This window comes from Aptenodytes patagonicus, chromosome 15 (genome assembly GCF_965638725.1).
Source record: "Aptenodytes patagonicus chromosome 15, bAptPat1.pri.cur, whole genome shotgun sequence".
NCBI classification, from domain to species: domain Eukaryota; kingdom Metazoa; phylum Chordata; class Aves; order Sphenisciformes; family Spheniscidae; genus Aptenodytes; species Aptenodytes patagonicus.
This window is the reverse complement of record NC_134963.1, coordinates 15154149-15180491: the sequence shown is the minus strand read 5'-3', so window position 1 is coordinate 15180491 and position 26343 is coordinate 15154149. Positions and strand designations below refer to the sequence as shown.

The window sequence follows — 26343 nt, the reverse complement described above, 5'->3', positions numbered from 1 at the left end:
TTGCATGTTCTCCTCTCGATGGTTTTCCATCAGCTAAAGCAGTTTGTTTGGGAACTGTTCAGAACTGGATGGCAGGGCTGGGCACGGGGGAGTGCTAGCTTTGCCTCCTATATCCCCGTGCCAGGGTTGAAATATGGGGAGAGGAGGAGCTGAGCCAGGCTGAGGCTGTGATCCCTGTAGCCAGACTTAGAAGCACTTGCCATTGTAAGTGCTTTGCTGTAACTCAGGGTAAGGGAAGCTGAATGTCCTCTTCTACTGCCTTGTTTTGCTTGTGGCTGCTACTCTTCCTCCTGAAGCATCGAAACAGTCTCGGTGTGCCAGCACCTATGGAACGGGTTTCATCCTGGGCAGGGACATACGTCCCCTGTCTGGTCACCCCGATCCATCTCGACCATCAGGTTGTTGGATGCTCTGGAAAACACATGGAGACAAGATCCTCAGCCAGCAGAAATCACCGCTGAGCTCCATGCGGCTCTACCCATTTGCCAGACTTGCACGGATCTTGCTTGAGACCCATGGGCAAAGCGGGGAGGGTCCGAGCAAGGCTGCCCAGCAGCCCCCTCCCAGGGCTCCCCCGCTCCCCCCCGTGCTCTCCCGGCCCCCGCTGAACAGATGGTGCCGATTTTCACAGGGGGAGCGGAGGAAACAAAGCCCAGAGCGATGGGAGACTGCAGCCTGTCTCCCAAACGCAGCCCGGGGGATGACATCTGTGGGGACGGGCTGATGCATGTGGGTGTCTGTGGCATGCCGAGCCCCGTGCTGAGCCTGCACTTAACGCCTGCCTTATCTCACTTTTCTTTCTCCTTTGTTGTTTTTTTCTCCTTTCTAGATAAAGAACCTCGTGGACCGTTTGCAGGGATGTCGGTGAAGTGAGCGGGCTGCCTCCCCGCCTCTGCCCAGCACAGGACCAGAGGCTGACTTGGAAGCTGGCATGTTGCCCCCTCCAGCCCCTGCTCGGCCGCGCAATGCCCAGCCCTGCCTGCCCAGCCTGCCCTGCTTGCCCTGCCCCTAGCCTTGCTTTCCACCAGTGATACACCCTGCTTTCCCCAGGACGTTGCTTTGGGAGAGAGGCGGCAGTGAGTATGCTGCAGAAAGCCAGCCTGCAGCCAAAGCCCAGAGGAGTTTTGCAGTGAGGCCAGTTGCTTAAAAGCCAAAGAGTCGTCCCTTCCCTGCCCCGGCGTGGATAAGGATCTCGGACAGTGAATTTCTCCGTGCTCAGTGGCTGTCGAGGTCCTGGTCTGCAGGCTCGAAGAGGGGGGCTGCCATGGAAGAGAATGTGTTCAGCGTGCAGCAGATACAGCCCAACGTCATCTCGGTGAGGCTCTTCAAGCGCAAGGTGGGCGGCCTCGGCTTCCTGGTGAAGGAGCGCGTCAGCAAGCCGCCCGTCATCATCTCAGACCTGATCCGGGGAGGGGCTGCGGAGCAGAGTGGCCTCATCCAGGCTGGGGACATCATTTTAGCCGTCAATGGCAGGCCCCTGGTGGACATGAGCTATGAGACTGCGCTGGAGATACTGAGAAGTATCGCCTCCGAGACCTACGTGGTCCTCATCCTGCGGGGCCCCGAGGGCTTCACCACTCACCTGGAGACCACTTTTGCAGGCGACGGGACGCCGAAAACCATCCGTGTCACCAGACCCCTCTGCCCGACTCCGAAGGTGGTTGACTTGTCCAACCCAAGCCTGCACGGCAAAGAGCAGCCGCTGCCAGCAGCCGACCGCACCATGGGCTCCCTGTGGACAAGAGAGATCAGGCGGGAGGTGGAGCCGATGGTCCACGTTAACGGCGTCGTTACCGGCAGCAAAGGGCAGGGCGCTGGGAAGGGGAAGGAGGGTGCTTGTGGTCACCCTTGCCTCAACGGCGGTGTGGAAGACAATGAACTGCTCAAAGAAATCGAGCCAGTCCTGGATCTCCTGAAGAGCAGCAGTAAGGACAGCGATGGAGATGCACCCTCCAAGGTAGAGACAAGAGATATAGAAGTCCAGGTGGACTGGTAGGTCCCTAAATACATTTTTTACATTTGGTGAAATGTGCTGCTTTTGGCTACCCAACACGGCTGGTTTAGGTGTCGGTGGGCACCTCTCCAGAAACGGCTGCTGTCTGACACAGCAGGATGGAGATGGAGAGGAAAGGATGTGAAAAAAGGGGGAAGTGGTTGATGAGGGGGAGATAAAAGGAATGAAAAATTGGGAGTAGATGGTGGAAGAAAGGGAGAAAGATGTAAGCGTGGGAAATCAGGGAGACAGCAGGAGTAATGTCTTGTGGGAAGCTGAGCTGTGCGATGTGGTGGATCGTGGGCTAGGCTAGGATTTGTTTCTGTTCCGTGTTCTCAATCTCATTTGTTTTAAGTTTTAAACAAAATCCCGTGCCTCAGTTTCCCCACCTGCCAAATCAGATTTATGGTACTGTCTGTCCTTGCTATTCTGTTTTGGAGCTCTCCCCTTGAAATCTGCTATTGATTAACTGCCGGAGAGGGAGAAGGAAGGTCAGACTGGCAGACTATGATGCTTCCCAGGAGAAATGAGTTTCAAAACCTTCTGTGCTTTTGGCAGTCAGGCTCTGGCTTTGGGGAGGGGGAAGGGGAGCCCCAGTCTGGTTCCAGCTGAAGCCAAGGGGACCTCTGTGCAAGGGGCAGTGGGACCTGCCTTGGGTGCTCCCGTCTTCTGGGAAGGGGGGAAATGTTTCCCGTTGAGAGCTCAGAAATAGCCACCCCTTGTTGAAATGCAACAGCGAAGCTGCCTGTTCATCCCCTCTGCTCTTTCTAGATCGAGCTAATTATTTCAATATGCATATGCATGTATAACAAGGGTGGGGACATATGCTTGCCCCATGACCTCCTGAGGAGGGTGAAGTCCCATCATGCGGGTGGAACTGCTTCATTTCTGATAGCTGCTTCTGCAAGGGGCGATGTGTGCGCTGTTGCCCTCCTGATCTTCCCTGGCATTTCCCTGAGATGTAGATCATCGCTCCGGAGCCGAAGCAGCTCCCTGTGACCCTTCATGCTTTGCAAAACATTGTTGGTAGCTATTTTTTTTTTTTTTTTTCTTTTGTACCAGCTCTCTCACCTCCTGGCTATTTATTAGCAATGGTATGTTGCCTTGTCCTGTTGCCTTTCCCCAAGTCCCCGAACACCTTTTAGCAGTGCCAAGTGCCGCAGCAGGTTGTGGCTGCTCTCGGTTATTGACTGGCTGTAAAAGCCAGGAGGCTTTTTCAGGATGGTTCGCTGAAGCTGGTGATCTCGGTTCAGTGACAAAGGGGTTTGTAACTTCAAGTTCCCTTGCTGCACCTGCTTCCTGAGGGAGGGGGAAAAAAATGGTATTTATTTTTATTGTCAGAAACAATGAGAGACGAAAGGCAGAGCTGTTGGCTGCGGAGGAGTGGGATCCCTGCAGTGGGTTCCCTGCCCGGCTCGGCGGCAGAGCCCAGGCTGAGCTCCTGATCCCTCCCATCACAAGCCAACACCCACGCCGTGTGTTTTCCATCTTCTTTTTTTTTATTTTTGGTTGTTTTTGCGCCATCATTTCCGCTCGCTCCCAAATTGTGCATTTTTTCTGCGGAGGACACGGTTACTCAAAGCCCATTAGGGTGGTCACACTGAGTCAGAGGAAAAAAAATCAGCTCAGCTCGGCGCCGGTGGTGAGTGGCAGACATCTGGGGAAGAGCGGTGGGACAGGGCGCGCTCGGGGACATCCTTCCCTGCTGTCCCCTCCCACCACACACACCCCCAGATCTCCGCACACTGCTTTTTTGTTTTGCTGCTTTCAGAAACAGCTGGTTTTGGTCTCTGCTGTGCAATAGGAGGCAATTTAACCCCCTGAGCCTGGCACTCTCCCTGGAAGGCTGAGGGCTACCTGCCCGGACTGCACGTCCTTTAATCCAGCACCAACCCATCCCTGGGGGTACTTGGTTTAGGCAACCAAAGAATTGAGACCTTGAAGGGGTTGTGTTTGACTACAGGTCCAACAAAATCTACAGGGGTGCTTAAAAAAATCCCTTCTGTCGCTCTGTTTTTGCTAAGACTGCTGCGATGGAGCTAAGGGTCATGATCTGGTGAAGCCCCCGGAGGGCACAATCCCAAGCATTGATACAAGGTACAGGCTCACCCTTCAAACCGTGTCCCCCGCTGTCCCCATCCTGCCCCACCAGCTGCAGGTTCTCTGAGGAAATTCTGCTCCGGCTGGGGGAAAGGGTGAAGAATGGGGTTTTTCTTTGAGGAGTCTCTTCTACTCATAAAGAGATTAAACCGAAACACTTTGAATTCATTTAAACTGAAGGACCTCAAACCGGCACGAGTATTAGTGAAGTGGGTACTTCACCAAAACTTCACTCACTTTATTTTTCAATATCCTTTAAAAAAAAAAATCTATGTAATCTATGTACCTTGGGACTGAAAATCCACTTTTCGGTCAAAATTAGTCTTCAATCTTCTGCTTGATGAAAAGCTGCAGCCTCCCTCTTGCGACAGGACTCTGCATGAGAGAGAAGACCTGGGCTCAAGCAGAGAAGTGGGAAAGGAGATATACTGCAGGGAAAACTTGTCGAGAGCTGCTCTGCAGGGTAAAGGGCATTTCTCAGCCGCCTCTCCTCCCACTCCTGCGACGTGCTGGAGATGATTCATCTCCTCTGCTTGGTCTCAGACAGAGCTGGGGCATCGTGAAGGTCTTCTACAGTGAGAGTTTTCCTGGTCCGTAAGAGAAGTGCAGAAAGGTCAGGGAGCAATGAGGAGCGGATAACCATGGAGACTGTGTTGGCTGATGCCAAAGAAATGCCCCCCAAAATAAGCAAGCTTTGTCAGATTGCTGCAGCTCTAACGCTGTAGGCTGTGACTTCTCCAGGCTTGGGGGGGAGCAAGCAAAGCTGGCGCTAGTCAAAACAGGGACAGAGCTCTACCTAGACACCAGGAGGGTGCAAAACATCGCTGAAGGTTAAGCTCAACACTTCCAGCCTGGACCACTTGACCGTCGATCCAGCTGGAGATGCTGGTCTCAGGACCAATCCTGTTCTGTCTCCATCTTCGCTTGGTGCTGACCTTCACAGCCTGCAGCACTTTGTCAAAGCCGGTCCGGCTCACAGAGCTGTGACAGCTTTCCTAGGGCAGAAAGGAATGATACAAGTTTGAGGTTATTCACAAAGAGCCAAACACTTCTCGGTCAAGGTGGGCTTTGCCGAAAGTGATTCAAATTACACCTGATGCTTTGGGCTTCCAGCCCATGGCTCTAATGTTACTTACAAGGAAAACTGGAAACTTAAGTATGCATTGGGAAAAAATACCAGTTCATCTCCATCCCTTGCACACATGGTCTGCACTCCCCGGGGGAGTTGCCCCTGCAATGACCTGGCTTTTGCTCCCTGCTGATTTCCAGCTGTAAGGTGCCCTGGGTCCGCGGTGCGTGCCCGTGGGATGGGCTGCGACCACGGCTGAATGTCTGCTACTTGGCTCAAGCCATCTGCGATGAAGTCGATCATAAAACAGAGCGTGGAAGTGGGGCACAAGGTATGATGAGAGCTGGCATTTCTGCCATGAGGCTCACCATGGGCTAGAAAACAAAAATAGAGTTTGATTCACTCTCTGCCAGCTAACCTAGGTCTGTTTTTCCCTCTGAGCTCTAGGGAGATTGTCATGTCCCATCTTCCCTCCCTCTCCCCCCCTCACCGAGTTGCCAGTATTTATTTTTCTTCTCAGGTCTGTTCCATAATATGAACAGCATGACGGAAACATGGCAGTTTCGGTCCAAAAAGCAGCATCAGCAGCCCTGAGAGGGAGAAGTGTGCTGAGAGCAGGAATTCTGTTTATGAAGGGTTTCAAGGTTTCAGGCTCCATCCTGCATTGGAACAAACCCCGTAATTTTGCAGTTCTTGAAGAGAAAATTCTCTTCCTCCCACCTCCTTCGCCGCCGCCAATATCTCTTTGTGTTGCTCAAAACATTTCATTTGCATTTCTGATGTCTTCATTATTCTGTACTTGGACATGAAACTTTAAAACCTCTGAAATGAAAAGGTTCCCTGAAACTATCATGTTATTGCCATTCTGCAAAATGGTGAAGTACGAAGCTTCGGCAGCGAATAACCCTCCCCTTCTCCCTCGGTGGATTCTTCTTCCTCGTCACTCTGACTACATCAATCTAATCCAGAGAGGCATTTTGTGCCTGCAAATAACATATGCCACACGAATACATCCCCGTGGAGCCCTCTCAGACCAGTTTCCAAAGCACCCTTCACCCGCTCAGCCCCCTCTACTGGTGCTGCTTCTTGCATCCCATGGGATGGCCGTTCTCCTTGTACGTGGTCCCAGCAGACAAACCCATGGCCCACATAAGAGCCTGCTGTTTCCCAGCAGACCTGAACTGCCTTTGGCCTCCAAATAAGATGCTGAGGCTGAAATCTGCTGGGTGCTTTTTGGGCACGGCTGGGAAGGGACAAGCACGGCGGTTGCAGGCTGCATGTGATGTTGGCTGAATCTCGAACGATGCCGGTGGGACTTTGGGATCGCTTGGATCTGTTCCCAGGTCTTTATCTGTCAATGCCTACTCAACGGCATTTACCAACCTCGTATTTCATAGGCCTCTCTCCGAAGCCACTCGGTGCAGCTTGCTCGGCTCATTAGTTCCTAATCCCAGCCCAGCGATGCTCTGACCTTCTGAGGGTACAAAACCTTCTTCAGGCCATGCCGCATGCTTGTCAGTGAGGCTTTTGTCCTCTTCCTTCAGTGCCATTCAAGCTCCCCTTTCTCATTTAGGAAGTGGTTTCTTGCTTTGATCGTTCTGCAATCACCCGCTCCAGGCAGGCTGGCCCCGCTGCCTCTCCGGGGAGCGCATCCCACCTTTTGGAGTTATTCTTTCTGCTTCCAACATTCCCGCTTCCTTCCTGAGCTCTGCTCCATCCTCTGTACCCTGCAAATTCCAGATCCTGCCCGATCCCTTCTCCTGCCTCTCCCTCAAGCGCGTGCTGTTGTGCCAGACTTCGCCTTAACCCTCGAGGTGAGGAGCCTGCAGCCAGCACGTTTTCCAATGTTGCAGACTCTGAGCTGCCCCAGGAGCATGAGAGCAAGGAAATATTAACTCCTGAGCGTGCAATGCCCTCTGGAGTATGGTTTTCCACGGGGCAAAACAAAAGGTGAGGCAACTGCCATTTACTCCAGCCTCTAGCACTGGAAGGAGGAGCAATGCGCAGTGGAGCCTTGCAGCCGTCCCCAGGGACACACTGGGAGAGGGGAAGAGAGTAAAAAGAAAGTATGTCTTTCCCGCAGCTCACAGCAGGCGAGGTGTGCGCGTGTGAGCGTCCCACGCAGGTCCCGAGCACCAGCGTAGGGTTTTCAGCCGCCGGGACAAGGGCCTGGAAGGAGTCCATCCCCCGGAGTCGCAGCACGGGGCACTGCTGTCGGCATCACGGCACGAGAGCCATCATCGGGAGTCTGGACATCCATGTCCTTATCAGTTCATCCAAACTGGTCCCTGGGGACTGCAGCAGCTAGTGGTACCTCTCATCTCTGCCTGGGGAATCAGAGGGATCCTTCTGCCAAGCAAATTCAAAGGAGCAAAGTGACAAACTTTCTTTTTGCTCTTTTTTTTTTTTTTTCCTTTCTTTTTGGAAAAGCTTTGGAGAAATTTCGCAAAGGGCTGTCTCAGCAACTTCCCTTCATCACTCTGAGCACTGCAACATCATCAAATTAGTCAAAAGAAAAGAGTGGTGCCTCTCATTTCTCCAAACAGCCAGATGCTCTTTGCGAGGTGAGGCAGCATCCAAGGCTCTGCCTTTGCACCAGTGGGGGAGGGCAGGATTCCTCTTTCTTTTTTTAAGTAACAAATTTTGCTTTCAGAACAAAAGATGACCTCAAACGGGGTCCCTTCCCAAAAACCTGTTCTGGATCCAAGAGATCTTGCTATTAGTATTTAATAGACCTACCAGCGGGACCAGGTTAGAGAGGGATCTCTGGATCCTGGATCTGGCCTTTGGGAGAGCTGAGCCAAAGAAGCGTCTCTGAGGACAGATCTTCAGCATTGCTTCTAGTTCTTCAAAGACACTAAAGTGGTGATTTTAAAAATCCTGTTCAATGTCCCAGAGCGCCCACGTTGGGTCTGACGGTGAGTCGTGAGGATTTCTCCAAAGGCTGCCGGGAGCCGAGGGCAAGCCCCGCTTTCCCCGGCGTAGCTGCAGACGGGGCTGCTCTCACAGCAGCTCCCTGGAGGTGTCCAACCCGGCTGCCTTGAAACACCCCTCGGGAGAACTGCGCCCTCCCCATCGCCCACCGGCAACCCGTGAGAACGGCCCTTTGGGCTCTCCTGTCGATAAAGTGCTTTCGGAAACATTATCTGGAGGCTGAGCTCAGGCACGGTGTTTTGGCCACCCTGCCAGTCTCCTTGCATGTGTGAGTGGCATCCTGGTATGGACGTGGCAGGTCACCCCGTGTCTCTGCTGGTGGCTGGGGAAGCCAAGTCAAGAGAGGAAAATAACTGACCCAAAAGACCCTGTTCCTGTCTGAGCTAGCTAGTAACAAGGCAGTTACAAGAAATGGGCAGGAAATATTTGTAAAATGAAGCAATTGATATTTAAAATTTTTTTTCCCCCATCTGGGGTGAGGCTGTGGCTGCTCTGAATGGGCTTTTCTCTCCCTGTCTCTCTCCAAAAGACAGAGCCAGATACTTCTGGGCAGCCTCATCCGGGAGAGGTCTGCGCTAGCTCAGCGCAGGGGCACGCACCCGCAGCCCTGCGAGGGACGGACCTCCTCGCCCAACACCGAGCAAACTGCAGCACAACGCCAGCACGGAGGCAAGAGATACAACCACGAGTTTAGTCTAATGGCTTTGTTGCAGCTACGCTTGACTGTGCTTTTATAGCAGAGACTAAAGGTGAGGGCAGCACCTCGCTGCCTTGTTCACGCAGCCGTAAGTCCATCAAGAATAGCAATACGCAACCTGTTTCTGCCCCGGTTGCAAACATGCAATGGGATGCGGAGCATTTGCTCCTGAACATCCAACCCTTAATGCCCACCTGGACTTCGCTGCTCCTCAGGACGGTGCATCTCGCTGTCAGGTGATGCTCGAGGCCAGGGAATGGGAGCAGGGCCCTGCTCCAGCAATACTTGTAATACACAAAGTAGCCAACTACAGCGATGACTTAATTCAAGCATCTGGTCTTTTTCTGTGCCGTTGGCACAGGTACCAGCATTTATGGCTTTGCTGGTGTGCAGACAATGAGGTTACGCATGCAGCCTCCCAGATGAGAGCTCTGGCTGCTGCTGCCGATTGATGGATTCCTCTCCGAGGCTCCCTCGTGCCGGCAGACGCCCATTTAGACAGGCTTGCAAACACCTTCCTGGAAACAGCGGGTCGTGCCAGGCACCTGCAGGCATATGCTCAGTGTCATTTTGGAGGTGCCTGTGGGATATCTGGCACGCTGGGGTCTGCCTGCCCAAGTCTCTCCTGTCTGCACAGAGGCAGAGTCTGTGCCCCTGGAGAGGCACGGTGGTCCCCCAGGAGGCAGGTTCCCCCCTGCTAAGTCCCAGGCACCAGTAAAGCCAAGGGATTTCTTCCATCACCTTATGGATTTAGTGCTTGTGTCTTGATATTGGGCCAGTTATGGGGAGCAGCACGTTGGGGCTCATCAGCTACAAGAGATGGCTCGTGTATGCCCATCACTTCACGCGCTCAGTGGCTCTGTGTTGATCTGTCTCCACTCTCCCTGACGTGATGGAGCTCAGGGCAAGAGGGCAGGGGCGTGCAGCCGTGGAAATGAGTATTCTCCGGGAGGTTTAATAGCTGGCCTTGACTTAGGTGGAAGAGCCAGATTTGCTGAATTTTCATCCTGTTAATTCTCTATCTTGCTGCTGGGAATCCTTAGGTGGAGGTAGGATGGATCTGTCAAGAGACCCTGAGCTTCCCCTTTGGTTGGGCTGGTAGAGGGCAGAGTGCGTACCATACGGTTTGTGGCTGTCCCCAGCCCCGGGGACCTGCGTGGCCACCGGGTGCTCCCGGCAGTGCCGCCCCCATGTAGCAAAGAGCCGGGACCTGTTGTCTTTGGCTGCGGCTGTGCGGTGCGGCGGGTGGGGTTTCTTGTGTTTTATCTGATTGAAACCCTTTCACGTACTCGTAGGAGCCAAGTCACAAAAGAACAGCTTTCTTCTCCTGGGGGGGGGGATAGAAAAACCAGTAAAAGCTGCCCCTGTGGCACCTGTACCCCCTTGCTTGCACCAAGCTGGCCACTTTCACCCTAAGGCAGCCAATGTTTGGAAGATGTCCAGGAGCCTAGTGTAATATTTTGGCAGCTGAACATTGCTCTGTAGAGGCAGAAAAATTACGGAAAACTTAGAGCACAGGGAGATCATCTTTAAGTGAAGTATTTTCCTTAAGCTGTACCTAAAGATATGAGCTGGGGGGCAAGGAGGGTTGTGAAACTGAATTTATTTGTACATACGTGTCTTCCCGAGACAGTGTCAAGAGCACCGTGTGGGTGTGAATTATGTCCTGAGTGCAAGTGTCCTACTTTGGTCGGTGCCCAAAGCCCGCCGTCATTAATGGAAAGGCTCATTATTGACTTTAGTGGGCATCTGGAAGACTTTTAAGAACTGACAGCAGGAGTATAACAATTGCCAGAGCGCATTACCTCGCTGGTCTGTTGAGCAAGGGCGAAGGCAGCATGGCTGCGAGCCGCGGTGCTGTGCCCGTCCTGGCCCGGGGCCCCATGCAGCCCAACCCATGGAGCTCCTTCCCACACATGGCCTCACCAGGGCGGTCGGCGCCTTCGGTGCGGATGCCGCAGCCTGCCTTCTCTGAATATCACGTCTCTAAACCCCATTTGTTTTTCTCCTTCGTGAGGGCTCATATGGCAGTGGTTTCCCATCACCTGCTTAGATGGCATTTAACAGCCTCACCGATATCCCGTGGTACGTTCCCCAGGCAAAACGTGCGCGGTAGACTGTGTGCACCGTGAGTTACACCAGTCTCACTGCGCAGGCCAGTGCAGCCAGCGCTGGGAATGTCCTCAGTCCCCCAGCCTTACCAACATCCCCAGCTCCGTGGAGGCAATCCGTCAGTTTGCCTGAGTAAAATTGCTTGCACTTGCCGGTATTTGCAGCATCTGTAAAGGTCAGAAAGAGGAGAGAGAGCTGTCTCTCCCTCCTGGGAGCCACCTATTTTTTCTTGGGTTTTTTTTCCTCTCCTCTGCTCATAAACACCAAGCTGCTCTGCAAACCCGGCTGGTTTTCCTATGAGGTTTTGCTATGAGGTTTTGCAGCTGGAATTGCGTGTGGCTCTCCTTTCTCCAGCTCCGTGCTTGCTTTCGCAGGGCTCCAGCTTGCTTTTTGGGGTGCAGAGGGTCTGGAGTGTAACCCTGCTAGAGCCAGTGTCAGGGCAGGGGTTTCCTGTTTTGCAGGGACTGCGCTCACCCGCGTGGTGAAATTTCTATTGTGTTTGGGTTGCCCTCGCCACGGTGATTCATCACTTTGGCCGAGGCAGAGCGTTTCCTCCCCTCCTGCAGGGCAATGCATGAGTTTTCGCTCCTGCGGGATGCAGCTGGAGCAGGTCCTGGAGCCATCGCTCCGGGACCTGGCCCCTTGGTCCCAGCACCCAGCTGCCCTCCAGCCCGCTGACCCAAATGGTTTTTAACCCTTCAGTTTCAGGGAAGGGGAAAACAAGCCGCAGAAAGCCTTACCGGCTCGGATGGAGAACGACCGTGTCTTCGGTGACCTGTGGGGGAAGAGCAACGTGCCTGTGGTCCTGAACAACCCCTACTCCGAAGCAGAGCAGGTAAGAGCTCATGGCTCGTGCTGCTTTGGGTGGGAAGGGGGTTTGGAGATACATGACCCATCCTGGTGGGCTCTCACACCACACAGAACGTGCAAGGACTACATGCACTACCCTGAAGACCTTTGATCCCAAGAGCTGGGGTTGATGGGGCGTAGAGCCCATTTGGTCCAGAAACCGAATTCCCCATGTTCGGGCACGGCCACTGGAGAACAATGCTCTTCATCCAAGGGGCCAGAGTGGGACGGGAGTGCAGCCAGGGACCAGGACTCTGAAACGTCCCTCGGGATTGTCGTCCCTTTTTGTGGCAAAAAGCCGGGTTGCATTGTTAAAGTCGTTTCAATTCACATGATGGTAATTCAATAGAGCACTTCAGATAATATGTTGTACTGTGCCTTTTCATCTCCTCACACTCCACGGACATAAATTCTCAGGCTTCCTTGCCAAAAGTGGATTAACTCCATGTTTGTAGCAAAGGCAGAGGTGTAAGGCAGACCCTGCCGGGCCAGGAAGATCACTTTGGGGAAGAGATGACATGTGTGAGCACTGCCAAGCCCCTTCAGGCAAACGTGTCTCCCTGATGGGATTAACCAGCAGCAGGGCAGGACACGGGGGACCAGTCTGGGAACCATTTGGTCTGCTGGCCCCACCGTATTTCTCGGGGTGAGATAGTAAGGACTGTTTTCCAAGGGAGGGGAGAAAAGTGATTTAGTGGTCACATGAAGACTTCCGAGAAAATCAGTATTTCCTCAGCTCAGGAGTGTCCTCAGCAGATACCTCTGGCGGATGCCTCTTCCCAGCTCCAACGAGCTGCAATGCAACGCTCCTCGCTGACATGCCACGTGCAGAGCACCGCAGGGTGGGTGCCACTTGTGGTGTGGTTGACACCCAGATGACAAGCCTGGCCTTGATACCCAGCGGTGTCCAGCAGCACCTCCCAGGCCGTGGCTCTGCCAGTGGATGTTTTCCTATGTCACGAGCATTTTGCAAGACACAAAGCCAGAAGCAGGGGGTGAGGTCACATGAGGTGACATGGTCCCTTCGTGCCCATGGAGGTGACATGGTCTTGGCTGCGGTGGTTTAACTCTGCCCACGCCCTTATTCCCCCTGTGCCAGGAGCGCTGCTCTTCCTCCTGGGACTCTTAAGTAGAATGATGTTCACGTGCACTTTTGCAGCACGCACAGTGTCAGAGGCTCATGGGACATACAAGACCCGCTGTGCGGGTGCTGATGCACACGCAGGGTGGCTGAGATACTCCTGACCATGCCAGATTTGCTGCATGTTAGCATTAGATGCAGTTGGGAACGATTTCCGTCCTCCCCTCGCCTGGCTGCAGCTCAGGATTGCGTCCAGGTCTCCCAGCAGCACAGACAACCTTACGGTGGGTATCGTCCTACATCGGCACACACAAATGGGTGCATCCAAGAGCTGCAACATACTTTGTTCAGCCACTGGAGAGATGTCCCTGGGCAGCTCCATGTCCCTCTGTGCGGTTAATGCACTGTGGCAGGTATCATGAGCCCGTCTCGCCCAAGGACAGGTCACTGCTCTGGTCCCTTTGCCCCAGCTCTGGAAAGACACTGTCTTTCTGCTTCCTTTGCTAAGCTCCTTGCATGTACGTGTCTGTTACTATAAGCACTTTATAACCTTCTGTGTTCAGAGCTTAATTTCTTTCCGTGTTAGGGCTGCCAAAACCCCCAGTCTTTAAGCTGCTATTAAACTCTTTAATATTTTTTTTTCACTAGATGTGCAGCTTTCTTTTCACCCTTCTTATGCCCAAATCAGTATGCCTGCTCTTCTGGAGACAGTTTGGTTTTTCCCCCATGCTGCCTGCAGCCGTTCCCCCGGGCTGCATGCGGTCAAGGCAACTGAACTTCTTGCAAGCTGCAATAAATACTGTTAACACAGGGGCAAGTCAAGCCAAGTGTGAGCTTTTTATACCCGTTGTTCTTTAAAGCAGGATTCGGTGGATTCACATGGCCAGGTAGGGAATGCTCACTGAGGCTTGTAATAAGATGCTGAAAGACCCGTTGGGCATTGATCCCTATCCCTCTTTTTTTGCAAAATCACGCAGTGTGTTTTGCTTGTTTCCCAGGAGCCCAATCCCCCTGGCCCTAAACCTGACCGATGGAAAGATGCTGTGACTGCACTAGCCCAGGTCCTGCGTGAGTCGTATTTCAGTCCGTACAGATTGATTTGTTAGGAGCTCCAGGGTAACTGGCGGGGGTGTATGTCCATGTAGCTAGCAGGGGAAGGGAGTCATAACAGCTCCACGCTTGTAAGGATGATTTACAGCTTTATAAAAGCGAAAAACACACTTTCAGCTAGCGGGGTTAATGCAGTCTGGAAGGAAATGTCAGCCTGCCGATATATCTATGACCTGGGCTAATGCTGCAGACCTCATCCTCCCATAGTCGATGCATTTCAGCAGGGCAATATATGCCATCGTCACAGGGACTCCCGAAGCCCAGCTGGGACACAGGAGGAAGGCTGAGGACCTGCAGAGCCCACTCGGGTCTGCAAAAAGGGAGATGCTCCCTGCCGTTCTGGCCCGAAGAAGCTCCCGGGGCTGGGTGCATTTCTCCCCTGCGTCTGTGAGAGCTGCAGACAGCTCGCAAGCTGCATGCTGACGATAAGTGCCAACACATTCCCTTGTAAAAGATGTTTGCATAATGCATGTGCGCCCCGACTGCTACGTTAGTCTCTCCGTTTGTCCCACTCTTGAGTCACTAATATCACAGCTGCCTAATTAAAACATGAAAGGATCTCACACAACCGCCCTGACAGAACCAGGGGTAATATTTGGCTTCAGCTTTTCCATGCAAAGAAGACACACACACACACACACACACACACACACACACACACAGCTCTTTCCCAGTCTCTTCTGGGTGTCGCTCTCTCCACAGCTGCTCTGCGATGCAGTTGCCAGACCTGGCACCTCTGCTTCTTGTAGGTGGTGTCGCCTCGGCTGCCTCCAGCCTGGCTGGCATCCCAGGGATTCGGCATGCCTCTGCACCGTGGTCCTCTTTCAGCAAAGATTCAAACTTCACCAGGTCCTGCAGGGAAAAGACAAAAAGGAAAGGGAGCAGCTTTGAGAGAGGTTTAAGGTGGAACATCTGTAGGCAGATATTAAGCAGCCGATGTCCACCAGCTTGGACCATGAGCTTGCCCGCTCCAAGGATGGGATCATTGCTACATCTGGATGCCTAACACGCTCTTGGGCCATACGTGCTCTAGCAAGATGTTGTTTAGCAGCACCCCTCCTCAGCCGCACTGAAGCCCCGTCAGCAAATCAAAGCTAACTCAGAACAAAAAAGTGGTGCTGGATACAACCAACACTTTCTGCTTGGTACTTCTAATTTCTCTTTGGCAGGCGGAGGTACAGATGAGGATTGGTTTTGTTTGCTTTTTTGAGCAGCAGTTTTCAGCTATGTTTTACCAATATCTCGTAGAGCTGCTCTGAGCAATCACGCTCAGAAGGAAGGTGGCAGGTTATCCCCCTTGGTCCTAAGGGTGGCACAGGTTGGTTCAGAGAGCACAGAATGCTGTTAGTGGCTCGGGAATGGCTTAATTCTCTTGAAAGAGTAAAACAAGCAGAAAAAAATGACCAGGAACTGCCACTGCCATAATTCAGGTCAGATTCCCCAGAACTGAAAAAAATGAACTTAAAACCAGTACTTTTCCAGGACTATATTTAGGAGGTTTGTTTTATTTACTACTCATTTTGAGCTCTATATGAAATCTTATATTTGTTTTCTGCAGCGTGGAAAGGGGAAGCTGAGACCCACTGTGTGGTCATCTGGCTTCAGGGGCTAGGACTTCAAAACGCTCCCTGGGAAGATCACAGGATTTGTGACATGAGGAATGTCACAGAGACCCGTGACAGCATGGCCTGAGGGCGTGCAGAGAGTGGCTTTCAGAAACTGCAAGGACCAAAGAGGGTCCTACCGAAGTGTCAGGTTGTAAAGCTCTCCCTTCCCCTCCATCCTCTGCCTCTTGCTCCCAGCATATGCTTTCAGTGCATGGTATTACACTGTGAGCCTCAGGCTGCTTGACAGCAAAATCCCTATTTTCCAGGGAAAAAAGTGTGGAGCATATGGTAAAAACAAGGACTGGGCAAAAAATATGGCCAACATTGCCACCAGGGCAATGGAGTGGTGTCTCCTCAGCCCAGGCATCAGTTGCAATCAATCAGGCATCAAACTCTCTCTGCTTCGGAAAAGCAGAGCAATCCTCTGTCTGGCAAAGTAAGAAAAAGTTAGATCTGGAGCCTCACCTGCTTTTGTCATCCTTGTGGCCCCTGTTGCTTTCCCTCCGGGGTTTGCTCATCAGCAAAAGTGCTTGTTCTGAAACAAGAGATTCTTCCACCGTGTGCTGGCTCTTCTTCAGTTGGTCCTTCAGGCTGTAATGCTGCATTTGTACTATTGCTGCTAGTCCATGAGCTGCAACTGTGACATGAGCCCAGGCCCACCAAAAAGGAGGGTGAGGCTCTGCACAGCTCTGCTGAAGGCAGTGCCGTCTTTAAAAAACCTTGCAGGTGGATTAGAAAGGGATGCAAGCTACGGGACTCATGTAGGAAGGCTACATCAAAACTCGGTCCAAGCCCAGATCTGCTTTGCAGAGATGCAAGCCTTTAAGCGGTGCCAAATATAAGCAGGTTTTGACAGGACGTTCTGGTGTGGCATCAGGTCTCCCCTTGAAACCTGCAGCAACATCACTGCGGTTGCAGTGACTGAATTACACCCTACTATAAGATCTGATCCCTAGAAGAAACGTCTCTGCTTTCCAGGGCCCCTGCAGATCTCACTGTCCCATGATACGCTGGCAGATACCGATTGCTCTTTAAGTTTTTAAGTGCTTGGGGCGAATAAGGGTCACAGTAGAAATACTAGATGATATTATCTGTGAAAACACGTGCAAATACAAGCACTTGCAGCCAGCTCTCTCATTACAAGCTCTCAGCTGGCTGAGGCTCCTCCTTACATTGGCATATAACTCAAGATGTGCTGGGTGAACACACCCTGACACAGAGTGTCAGGGAGGGCTGGAGATTCAGAGCTGAGACTAAAGTAATCCAACTATGCATAACTCAGCAGCCCTCCCACTTGCATAATTTATCCATCCTTATTCCTACCATCTTCCAGCATTGATATCAAAGGAGATGTGCCTTTGGCTTGCTCGGAGGAACGGTCGGCTGTTATCTCTATCTCGCAGTGCTTGCATTAGTGAGGCAGAGCTTGGCACGTGTAAAATCTGAGCAGATGATGCTCCTTAAAAAGAAACATCTAATATCTTTTAGAGAGGTAAGTCTTCCACTGGGAAACTTGAACACAACATTCTCCTAAGTCACTTCTGTCTCTGTTTTTTAACTCCTCTTCTACAGGTTTGGCTGCTCTGTAAACAGAGGTGACTTCTCAATTGCATTGAGAGTTGGTTTTTCCATCGTAGGATCCCAAATGCTGCCAATGTTTGGATCGTATACCTTGTCTCACTATATTATCACTAGGATTTAAGCACAGGCATCCACTAATACAAGAAGCTGCTTCGTGTTGTGGCCTTTTTCCTGTATCTTGTTGATGAATACTAACCTTGTGCCTGGTCTTCACTGTTGTCCAGCCACCGCCATCCGGGCGGCAGTCCCCAACTAAGAACACGGTGAACGGAAGTCCTTCTAAATGCCCGCGGTTTGTCAAAATCAAGAACTGGGAGACAGGCTCCGTGCTTCACGACACTCTGCACCTCAAGACGGCGATGGTGAGTAGAGTTGATAGGACTGGCAGAAAGTTGTCTGGGCGTAATTGAGTGGATCACAGTGTTTCAAACCTCTGGTGCAATAAGCTGGGTGAGCGGGAAGCCCATCTGGGATAAATCAGGAAAAGCATATGACTTTATGCCAAGCTGGGGCAAGAATCTAGTGAGCCCCAGGTGTCCGTATCGGGTGGGACAAGAGATGACTGCACACGCTTGAGCTGTCTTACACAACATTACCGATAGGTGTGAAAACAAATAAGCTGGAAATGTCCCTGTTTGTCAAAGATGCCACCAACTTCTGCATAGCTAATTGTTGACTTCCCCCAGCCCAGCTCATGTAACCAAAAGTGCTGCAGTAACCCAAGACACGCTTGTCTCCTTCTGTCTCATCAGGCCACCGCGTGCACCGAGCAGATCTGCATGGGCTCCGTAATGACCCCTAGCCAGCACGTCCGCAAGTCAGAAGATACCAGAACAAAAGAGGAGGTGCTCCTCTTGGCTAAGGACTTCATTGACCAGTACTACTCCTCCATAAAGAGGTAAGTATTGGCTGGAGAAGGTCGCAAGCCCTGGCTGTGCTTATGCTGAGATGTCACATATGATCTGATCTTTCACACTTGCGTGTCAAAACAGGGTGAGATTGTGGTGCTCCACGTTCAGCTGCTTCTTCAGGGGAGTTTCATTCCTAGCATTTGTTGTGTGCCTCTGTGCAAATTACTGACCTCTCACATTTGCACTTGGTCGTCTGTTATCTGAAAGCACACATGTGTGTGCATGTGTGTATGTGCACACGTGCTTAAGAAAGGAAGAATTCGTGCCCAGGTGGAGAGCAGCAGGATTCCCTGCCCTCCACCTGGGTTGGTGACTGCCATCTCCTCCGTTCCCCACACGTGCAGATCTGGCTCCAAGGCCCACATGGAAAGGCTGGAGGAAGTGACCAAGGAGATTGAAGCCACTGATACTTACCAGCTGCGGGACACAGAGCTGATCTATGGAGCCAAGCACGCCTGGAGAAACGCAGCCCGCTGTGTGGGCAGGATTCAGTGGTCCAAGCTGCAGGTGAGCTGGAGACAGCTGGCAGGTTGCCTGCCAAAGGATGCGCTGGAGTTTTGGAGAGGCAAAACTTGCTCTTCAAATACCCGGGGAAGCACAGCACAGGTACAGTTGGGGGCGTTCAGCACACAGCAGCTACGCTCTCCTTGACAGCTTTGGGGAGGCACAAGCTGGGAAGCCAGCAGGAGCTGGAAAAGCATCTGTGGGGTAGGTGTAGCCGAGGTGTCTGTGTCTGAAACGGGGCCACCTGGAAGCTGGCGCTCTAGAGAAGATTTTCCAAAATCAGATACTGCTCCAATATCTTACATGCTGCTTCCAAAACTGTTGCTCTGCCTGGAGAGAGGCAGCAGGACACACTCATCCTTAGTACAAAGATGCTACAGCAGGAGAAGATTTGGCTCAGTGCCCTTTTGACCAGCTGGAAGCGTAGGGTAGGATCTGAATTAGTGATCTCTAGTGGAATCCCTTGGTACAGAGATGATGTCTCCCTCTGTAACCTGGAGCACAGCTCAAGTGCTGCTGAGCAATTCTTGTGGCTGCTTCACACAGGGTATAGGCACTGCCTGGGGCCGGGAGGCTGGGCCTCCTTCGCTCCCAGCTCAGCCTTCAGCTCTTCTCTTCCACTGTTTCTTTTGACATATCTGAACCTTGGGAGGAGCCATTTCTGCAAGAAGTTGTCTTCAAGCCTCCTGTTGACCCTCTTTCCTGGTTTCCTCATCCTTTTGTAGGTGCCCCATCCCTGGAAACATTCCAGGTCAGGTTGGACAGGGCTCTGAGCAACCTGATCTGGTTGAAGATGTCCCTGCTGATTGCGGGAGGGTTGGACTAGATGACCTTTAAAAGTCCCTTCCAACTCAAACTATTCTATGATTCTCTGATTCCCCATTCTCCCAGCGGATCTCAGGCCTGACTGACACCTGTCCTATTTCAGCTTTGAGTCTTGATCTACAGGAGACAAAGGGCAGAAACCAAAACTGTTCGTGGATAAGCCAGGAACAGCAGCAGGCTGAGACCACTGGATTGAGGAGGTTTTTGCCTGAGCAGCAGGTGACACCTCTCCAAAGCACAAGGGGCAGCTGGATTAGACATCCACGTGTTGTAAAGGCAGGGAACACATAATTATGGAGCTTTAGATACCTAACAAGTCACAATGGCCTCTAGGGTGTTCCCTGTGCTGTGTTTCTTCTGCTTGGCTCTGCCCTAGGAGTTGACGCATCCTGTAGCATCACCACAATTGCTTCCACTGTTTCAGGTGTTTGATGCCCGGGACTGCACCACAGCCCATGGGATGTTCAATTATATCTGCAACCACATCAAATACGCCACCAACAAAGGGAACCTCAGGTGAGCCACCAGGGAGTCACCAGGGTTTATATCCGAAGGCCTCTGGATGTGTGTCAACCCAGCTCTGGGCCCTGCTGACATTATCTCCTTTAGCAGCCTCTGCACAACAAGATGGTTGTAGCCAGCACCTGTCCTGGGGAGCGTTAGAGGGACCCGATATCAGGGGAAGGTGTCCGGCTGGTCCAAGTATATCTCTTCTTGCTCTCTGTGGGACCTCAAAGGGCAGGTTTTCCAATTATTTCTCCTCTCCTATATTCTGCATCAAATGCAGAGCACGGACTGCCCTTCAGATCTGTCTGAAACCCCATGTTAGCAGCCAGCTTCTGCCTGGAGCTGAATGACTGGAAACACCCCAAATTCCAGAGCTGGAGTGCACCTGGCCATGACTTCTTCTGGTGAAGGAAATATAATAAATGTTTGGGGCTTGTCCAAGGCACAAGCAGAGGTGGTGCACAGGACGGTGGCAGGCAGGGGCAGCACCTTTCCCCCGCAACGCTTTGCCGTTCCTCTGATGACCCCTGTCCTGTGCCCTTGCAACATCCTTGGCATTCACCAGTGCTGCCTCTTCCTTCCAGATCTGCTATTACCATCTTCCCGCAGCGGACGGACAGCAAGCACGACTTCCGCATCTGGAACGCCCAGCTCATCCGCTACGCTGGCTACAAGCAGCCCGACGGCACTATCCTGGGAGACCCCGCAAACGTGGAGCTGACGGAGGTACCGGCTGAAGCCATCCTTCCTGGGCACCATGGGCATGGGGCTGGTGGGGGCATGCAGAAGCTCTGGCCATCCCAGGAGTGAGGAGCGTGCTCATCAAGCAGGTTTATCGCACCCACTGCAGTGCCACAAAATGAAGCTGGATTTGTCTCACCCTCAGATATTTTCCCAGGAATAAAAGCTGTTTCCACGCATGCAGGAGTTGGCCATAGCTGCACTGAAAGACTCTTATCTCATTGTGCTTTTGCTGAGAAGGGGTAGCTTAGCGGTGCTGAGGGAATTGCTGCAGGAGGACATGTGTGCCCACTGCTGACCTGGGCCCAGTGGGAATCAGAAATGAGATTTGCCTTTTGCCACTGCCTGTTGGCGCTGCCCCCACAGCACCAGTGCTCTGCTCAGCTCTTCCCCAACTCCTCTGCTTTTCTCACCCATTTTCTCCTTCACCATTACAGGCACAAATAGGGTAAGCATCTTTTTCAGAGCCGTGATCCTACCTGGGGATCTAGTTCTAGGCTTATTTTCAGGCCAGATCCCCCTTACATGGCCATGGGTTGGCTGTGACAGGCAACCCCGTGTCGTAGCTCCCTTGGATGGAGGTTATCACTGGACCGCAAGGGCTGAGCAGAGATGCTGTTAGGAGACACTGCTCAGTGCCATGCAACTCCCTGCCTATAATGCTTGAAAAGCGGGTGATCTGCTGGGACTTCTAAACCCCACCTTTGTTTTGCCTGTAGATCTGCATTCAGCAAGGGTGGAAGGCACCACACGGGCGCTTCGATATCCTGCCTCTGCTCCTCCAAGCCAATGGCAATGATCCAGAGCTCTTTGAAATCCCCCCAGAACTCGTGCTGGAAGTGCCCATCCGGCATCCCAAGTAAGTCAGAGTAAGCCCCGAAACTGCTCAAGCAGATCAGCAGGACTCAGCTCCTCTGGTTTCACCCTAAGCCATCTCCTGTGCTTGGCCTTTCCTTGTTGTGGCTTGGGTGCTTTACCCAAGACCCTCTTCCAGGTCTTCCCTCCACTCTGATGTAAAGCTGACAGAGCTTGGAGGTGGAAAGCAAGTTGTGTCTTTGTCTCAGGGCTGGTTTCCCTTTCCTTGAAGTCTCCCAGGACTTACGCCACTCTGTAACGCTCCTGATATATCGCTTTCTCCCCATAAACAGCCCCTAAAGAAGATATTGCCTCCAGGAACCGTTCTGCTCACATGTCCTTCAACCTAGTGGCTGGTAGCAAAGTAACCTCCTCCATTCCCCTGCCTGCATTGGGCAGGGGAGGTCTAGCTGGTTGCCTAACCCTGTTGTATCCCGGCAGGTTTGAATGGTTTAAGGACCTGGGCCTGAAGTGGTATGGTTTGCCAGCAGTTTCCAACATGCTCCTTGAGATTGGCGGCTTGGAGTTTTCCGCCTGCCCCTTCAGCGGCTGGTACATGGGCACAGAGATCGGGGTCCGGGACTATTGTGACAACTCTCGCTACAACATACTGGAGGTAATTCCCCCTCTTCGAGGAGGCCAGGCGCTCCTGGGGTGCAGTGGGTGTGTGTGAAGTTACTGGGGAGAAGGCAGGACACTGGGAGAGTGTTGCCTTGAGTGGGAGAGTACAGGACATCCAAGCCTCCCTTAGGGCAGTTACATTCTCCTGGAGCCACGTGGCCAAGGGTGTGATGGGCTGGCAGGTTTTTTTGTGTCCTATGGGGCCAGCTGGTATCTAACACAGCGAGTGTGATGCCTGTTGAGCTCTCCATAGAATTCTCAAAGCGTCTTACGGATCAGCAGGCCCCTGGTCATGTGCTTGATTGAGGTCAAGTGCTAAGACATGATGGGGCTGAGAGGGTGCTGAGGCACTTGGTGACTCCTCAGGGACATGCCTGCTCATGGGGACCCACCAGCTGGCCCCTCTGGAGCAGTCTGCCGTGGCTTGGGGACTTTCCACACTGGGGGCAGGGTAAGTCAGAGACAAAGCCAAGCCATGGGGAGGTGCTGGTGCAGGGGATCTGCACCCAACAGGGGTGGCTCCTTTGCCCTTCCAAGGGGCATGCTGTGTTACTTGGAGGGGCTGCATCCCTCCCCAGTTGCTTGAAAACCAGAAGGGTGGGAGCAAGTGTGTGTATGTGTGTGCGCGCGCGCGTGCCCACCTGTGATAGTGTCTGGAGGAAGGACTCCAGGTAGAAGAAACGGGCTGAGAAAGAAGAGAGTTTGGGACCAGCAGGGGGTCTGGCATGGGAAGGGGTTCAGGGATCTGTTCCTCCCAGCACATGGATCACCACCATGTCCTGCTGTCCCACGGACCCACCCATTTCCTCTCCTCCCACGAAGAGCAACTGCTCTTGATGGCCCTTTTCAGCAGCATTGAGTCATCTTCCTGTGCCCGGGGGAGGAAGGGAGGCCAGACTGGCCTTGCTCCTGTCATGGAGAGGAAAAGGCAGGACCACATCTTCTCAGAGGAAAGCAAAACGTCAGCCCTTCATTGCAAGAGTTCTGCCCTGCCCTGCGGGTGCCTCGTGTCAGCCTGGGTCCCTCCTCTGGGTTCCTCTCCCCAGGCAGAGATCTTCAGTCCTTGGTTCTCGGCCGTTAAAAGTGTTCACCTTCTACCATGTTTTGTTACAGCAAGTGGCCAAGAAAATGAATCTGGATATGAGGAAAACTTCATCGCTGTGGAAGGACCAGGCCCTGGTGGAGATCAACATTGCTGTGCTGTACAGCTTCCAGGTACCTGAGTAGAGGGACTCTGTTGTGTTTGGGTCAGGTTTGAGGGACACAAGTATTGGATGGGACAAGGATGGAGACATCTGCCCAAGGACAATGGCAGCAGCTGATACACTCAGCTGAAATTGTGCTGTGCCTTCCTAGTTTTGGGCTGTTCCAGGAGCCTGCAGTGAAATTTAATAATCTCTGTGCCCTGGATGTTGCAAAGACATCACTACCAGCATCTGAGCTCTGCTGGTCCAGAGGGAGTGCCCTGAGGGGGCAAGATCCAGCCCTTCTGTCCCAACCATGAGGCAAGAATTGGCCCAGGTTCTCCTCCCACTTGCACTTAAAAGTTGAGTAGCAAAACTAGTCCTTGGCAACCCAACTTCAGAGGGTGGAAGTCCTTCCCGGAGCTGGATCAGAACTGCTCCTTGGGTTGTGCAAGCCAGGAAAGAGTTCCCCAAGGAGCTGAGCGGGGGATGCTCTGTCCCGTTCATGCCACCTTAGTCTTTGCTTGGCCCATGACAAATAACAGGAGGAACAGCCATCCCATAGTGCATCTGCTCAGGAAAGACAAGGGCGGCTTCTCAGCCCTGGAAAATGGCATTGCTCGGTGACTGTGCTCCTTGGGAAGACCAGGGTCAGCAGCTACCCAGTGTCATCTCCAAAGGTACAGCCCTGTAAGACCATGGGAGTGAGGCATATTTGGGTCAAACAGCTGTAAATGTAAAATCTTGGCTTTCGCCTTCTGGGGAGTATTAACCCACAGTTGTTGGCTCTGCTCTCTTCTCCCTCCAACAGAGTGACAAGGTGACCATTGTGGATCACCACTCAGCCACTGAGTCCTTTATCAAGCACATGGAGAATGAGTACCGATGCCGTGGAGGCTGTCCTGCCGACTGGGTGTGGATTGTCCCACCAATGTCTGGCAGCATCACCCCAGTTTTCCATCAGGAAATGCTCAACTACCGTCTCACACCCTCCTTTGAGTACCAGGTACTGTCTGCTCCTTACCTTCCACCAGTGCTGCGTGCCCAAAGATACAGCCAAGAGCAGGGTGGGAGCTGGAGCTCAGAAGATGCAGGAAGGAGAGGGACACCATCTAATCCCTTCAGCAAGCTGTCCTTCAAGGCAGTGAAGTCCATGAACAAGTATAATTCATGATTCCCCCTAATGTGGTGTAATAACCCCCTGGACGTTACACCTTTTCCCAGGGCACTTGCTTTTTGCCCCTCTTTGGGAACATGGGACATGCTGAGGCCCCAACTTTTACCCTTGGAAGTGCAACTAAGCAGAGCTCCTCCCTTTGGAAGTGCCTAATTTTGCACTTTGATGGGTAGGTGAGGAAATGACCTGGTAGTCACTGTATCCCTCCTCCCTCCAGCCTGCAGGTTTGAGTGGATGGCTTCCTGCCAGCTTGGGGATCTAACAATTTGATGGGGGGGGCTCCTGCCCAGAAGGCCAAGCAGCAGGCTGAAATGCTGGTGCTGGAGTATTTAACACTTCAGACCATGGGAAAAAGGGCCCTAAGCAAACACGCCCTCATTAGGCAACCGTCCATGCTCCGGTGGTTTTCACACAATGTGACCTTTAGTCAAGAGCCCTTAAGGAACAATCACAAAACAGGAGCAGTCTGTTCATTTCTATAACCAATCCAGCAGGAACCCCGATGGTTCCTGGCCCTGATTACAGACAGCCGCCTGCGAGGGCACTGAATTCGCTTCTGCTCGCTTGTTCCTTGCTTCAGCTGCCTCCCCTTCCCAAAGGGCCTCTTAGGGAAAAAAAAAAACCTGTGGACTGGTGAGGGGGAAGGACGTGTTTCCATCACCTCTCCCCTTCTGGCTTTGCCTACCTTCTTTTTGCTCGTGGTCTATTAATGCCCATCTCAGAGGTGAGAAGGCATTTGGCCAGATGCTTGTAACAAACCAGCAAGGTTTGATTATATTGCAATTTTTCTGTGTGTACTCCATTGCCCAACTGCCCCAAGAAACCCACAGGGCTCCAAGGATCAAGAGCTGTGAAGAGGTCAGTTAGTCCTCCCCGTCGCGACTAGAGGAATTCAACGCTCAGTGCTGTGGATACAGCATTTCTTGAAGCTCTGAGCACTGCCCATCAGCCGATGCTGCTCTTCTCTCTCCTAGCCGGACCCTTGGAACACCCACATCTGGAAAGGGGTCAACGGGACGCCTACCAAGAAGAGGGCCATTGGCTTTAAGAAGTTAGCAAAGTAAGTCCAATGGGCTCTGAAAAGCCCTGGAGTGCTTGGGACTGGTCCTGATTTTGGGCGGCTCTGTTTGCTGTGCTGTTTGATAGCACCACCCTACGGATGTGTGCAAACTGATGGGTTGTGAGCCTGGATCTCAGGCCACTGAAGGCTTTAGCTGCCAAAAGGGACATTTGGAGAAACAGGCAGTCCTTTGACCACCCCATTAGACCACCAAAAGGTGTGTGACCAGGTGAATACTGGATGTTGCATATAGTCTCTTCTCCCAAGCTGGTTCCTTCTCCAGTAAGGTGGTCTTCAATGCTCAGGAATGGCTTTCTCACTTCTTGGGGGTACATTGCCTGTTTCTGCTTTCACAGCCTCCTGGGGCAGAGAGATCACTCATCACTGTTCAGGGCCATGCTGGCACAAGCGAGATGAAACTCATGTCCATATTTCTCTTTCTCTCGCTGACTCTTTAGCTACTTGAGGAGCACTTGTCTCCAGTGCGTGTCTAAACCTCCAAACACCCACTTCGCAAGGAGGGGAGAGATAGGAACGAGGAGTCTCCCTACAGGTAGCAGATGGATCAGGGCTGAGCTGAGGTTTGCACTTCATGGCCAAATGATCCTAGTAATGGGCCACGCGAGCCCTTCTCCCCTGCCAAAGCTCCTAGTCAGCAGGGGTGTAGGAATGAAGTGTAATTTGGACCCTTTGGCTGATCCTGGCCTGAATGCCTCCCCCGTGGGCCATTGGCAGAGAGGTTCTTGTAGGAGCTGCTGGCTCCGCGGCAGCAGAGCCCTGGACCAAGACTGGGGAGGGCTGGGTCTGCCCCGGTATCTGTGGCCA

General features: G+C 52.5%; 1 protein-coding gene across 1 annotated transcript in view; it reads left to right on the top strand.

The window, feature by feature from the left end:
- NOS1 (nitric oxide synthase 1) overlaps positions 1-26343 on the top strand; it is a 59453-nt gene that overhangs the window by 10250 nt on the left and 22860 nt on the right. The window contains exons 2-13 of the mRNA XM_076352594.1: positions 830-1992; positions 11608-11740; positions 17358-17495; positions 17886-18031; positions 18389-18551; positions 19798-19889; positions 20465-20606; positions 21341-21480; positions 21918-22092; positions 23211-23312; positions 24093-24287; positions 25433-25518. Of these exons, the coding sequence (XP_076208709.1) occupies positions 1265-1992; positions 11608-11740; positions 17358-17495; positions 17886-18031; positions 18389-18551; positions 19798-19889; positions 20465-20606; positions 21341-21480; positions 21918-22092; positions 23211-23312; positions 24093-24287; positions 25433-25518 (2240 nt within the window). The 5' untranslated portion in view covers positions 830-1264. The remainder of the gene's footprint in view (positions 1-829; positions 1993-11607; positions 11741-17357; positions 17496-17885; positions 18032-18388; positions 18552-19797; positions 19890-20464; positions 20607-21340; positions 21481-21917; positions 22093-23210; positions 23313-24092; positions 24288-25432; positions 25519-26343) is intronic.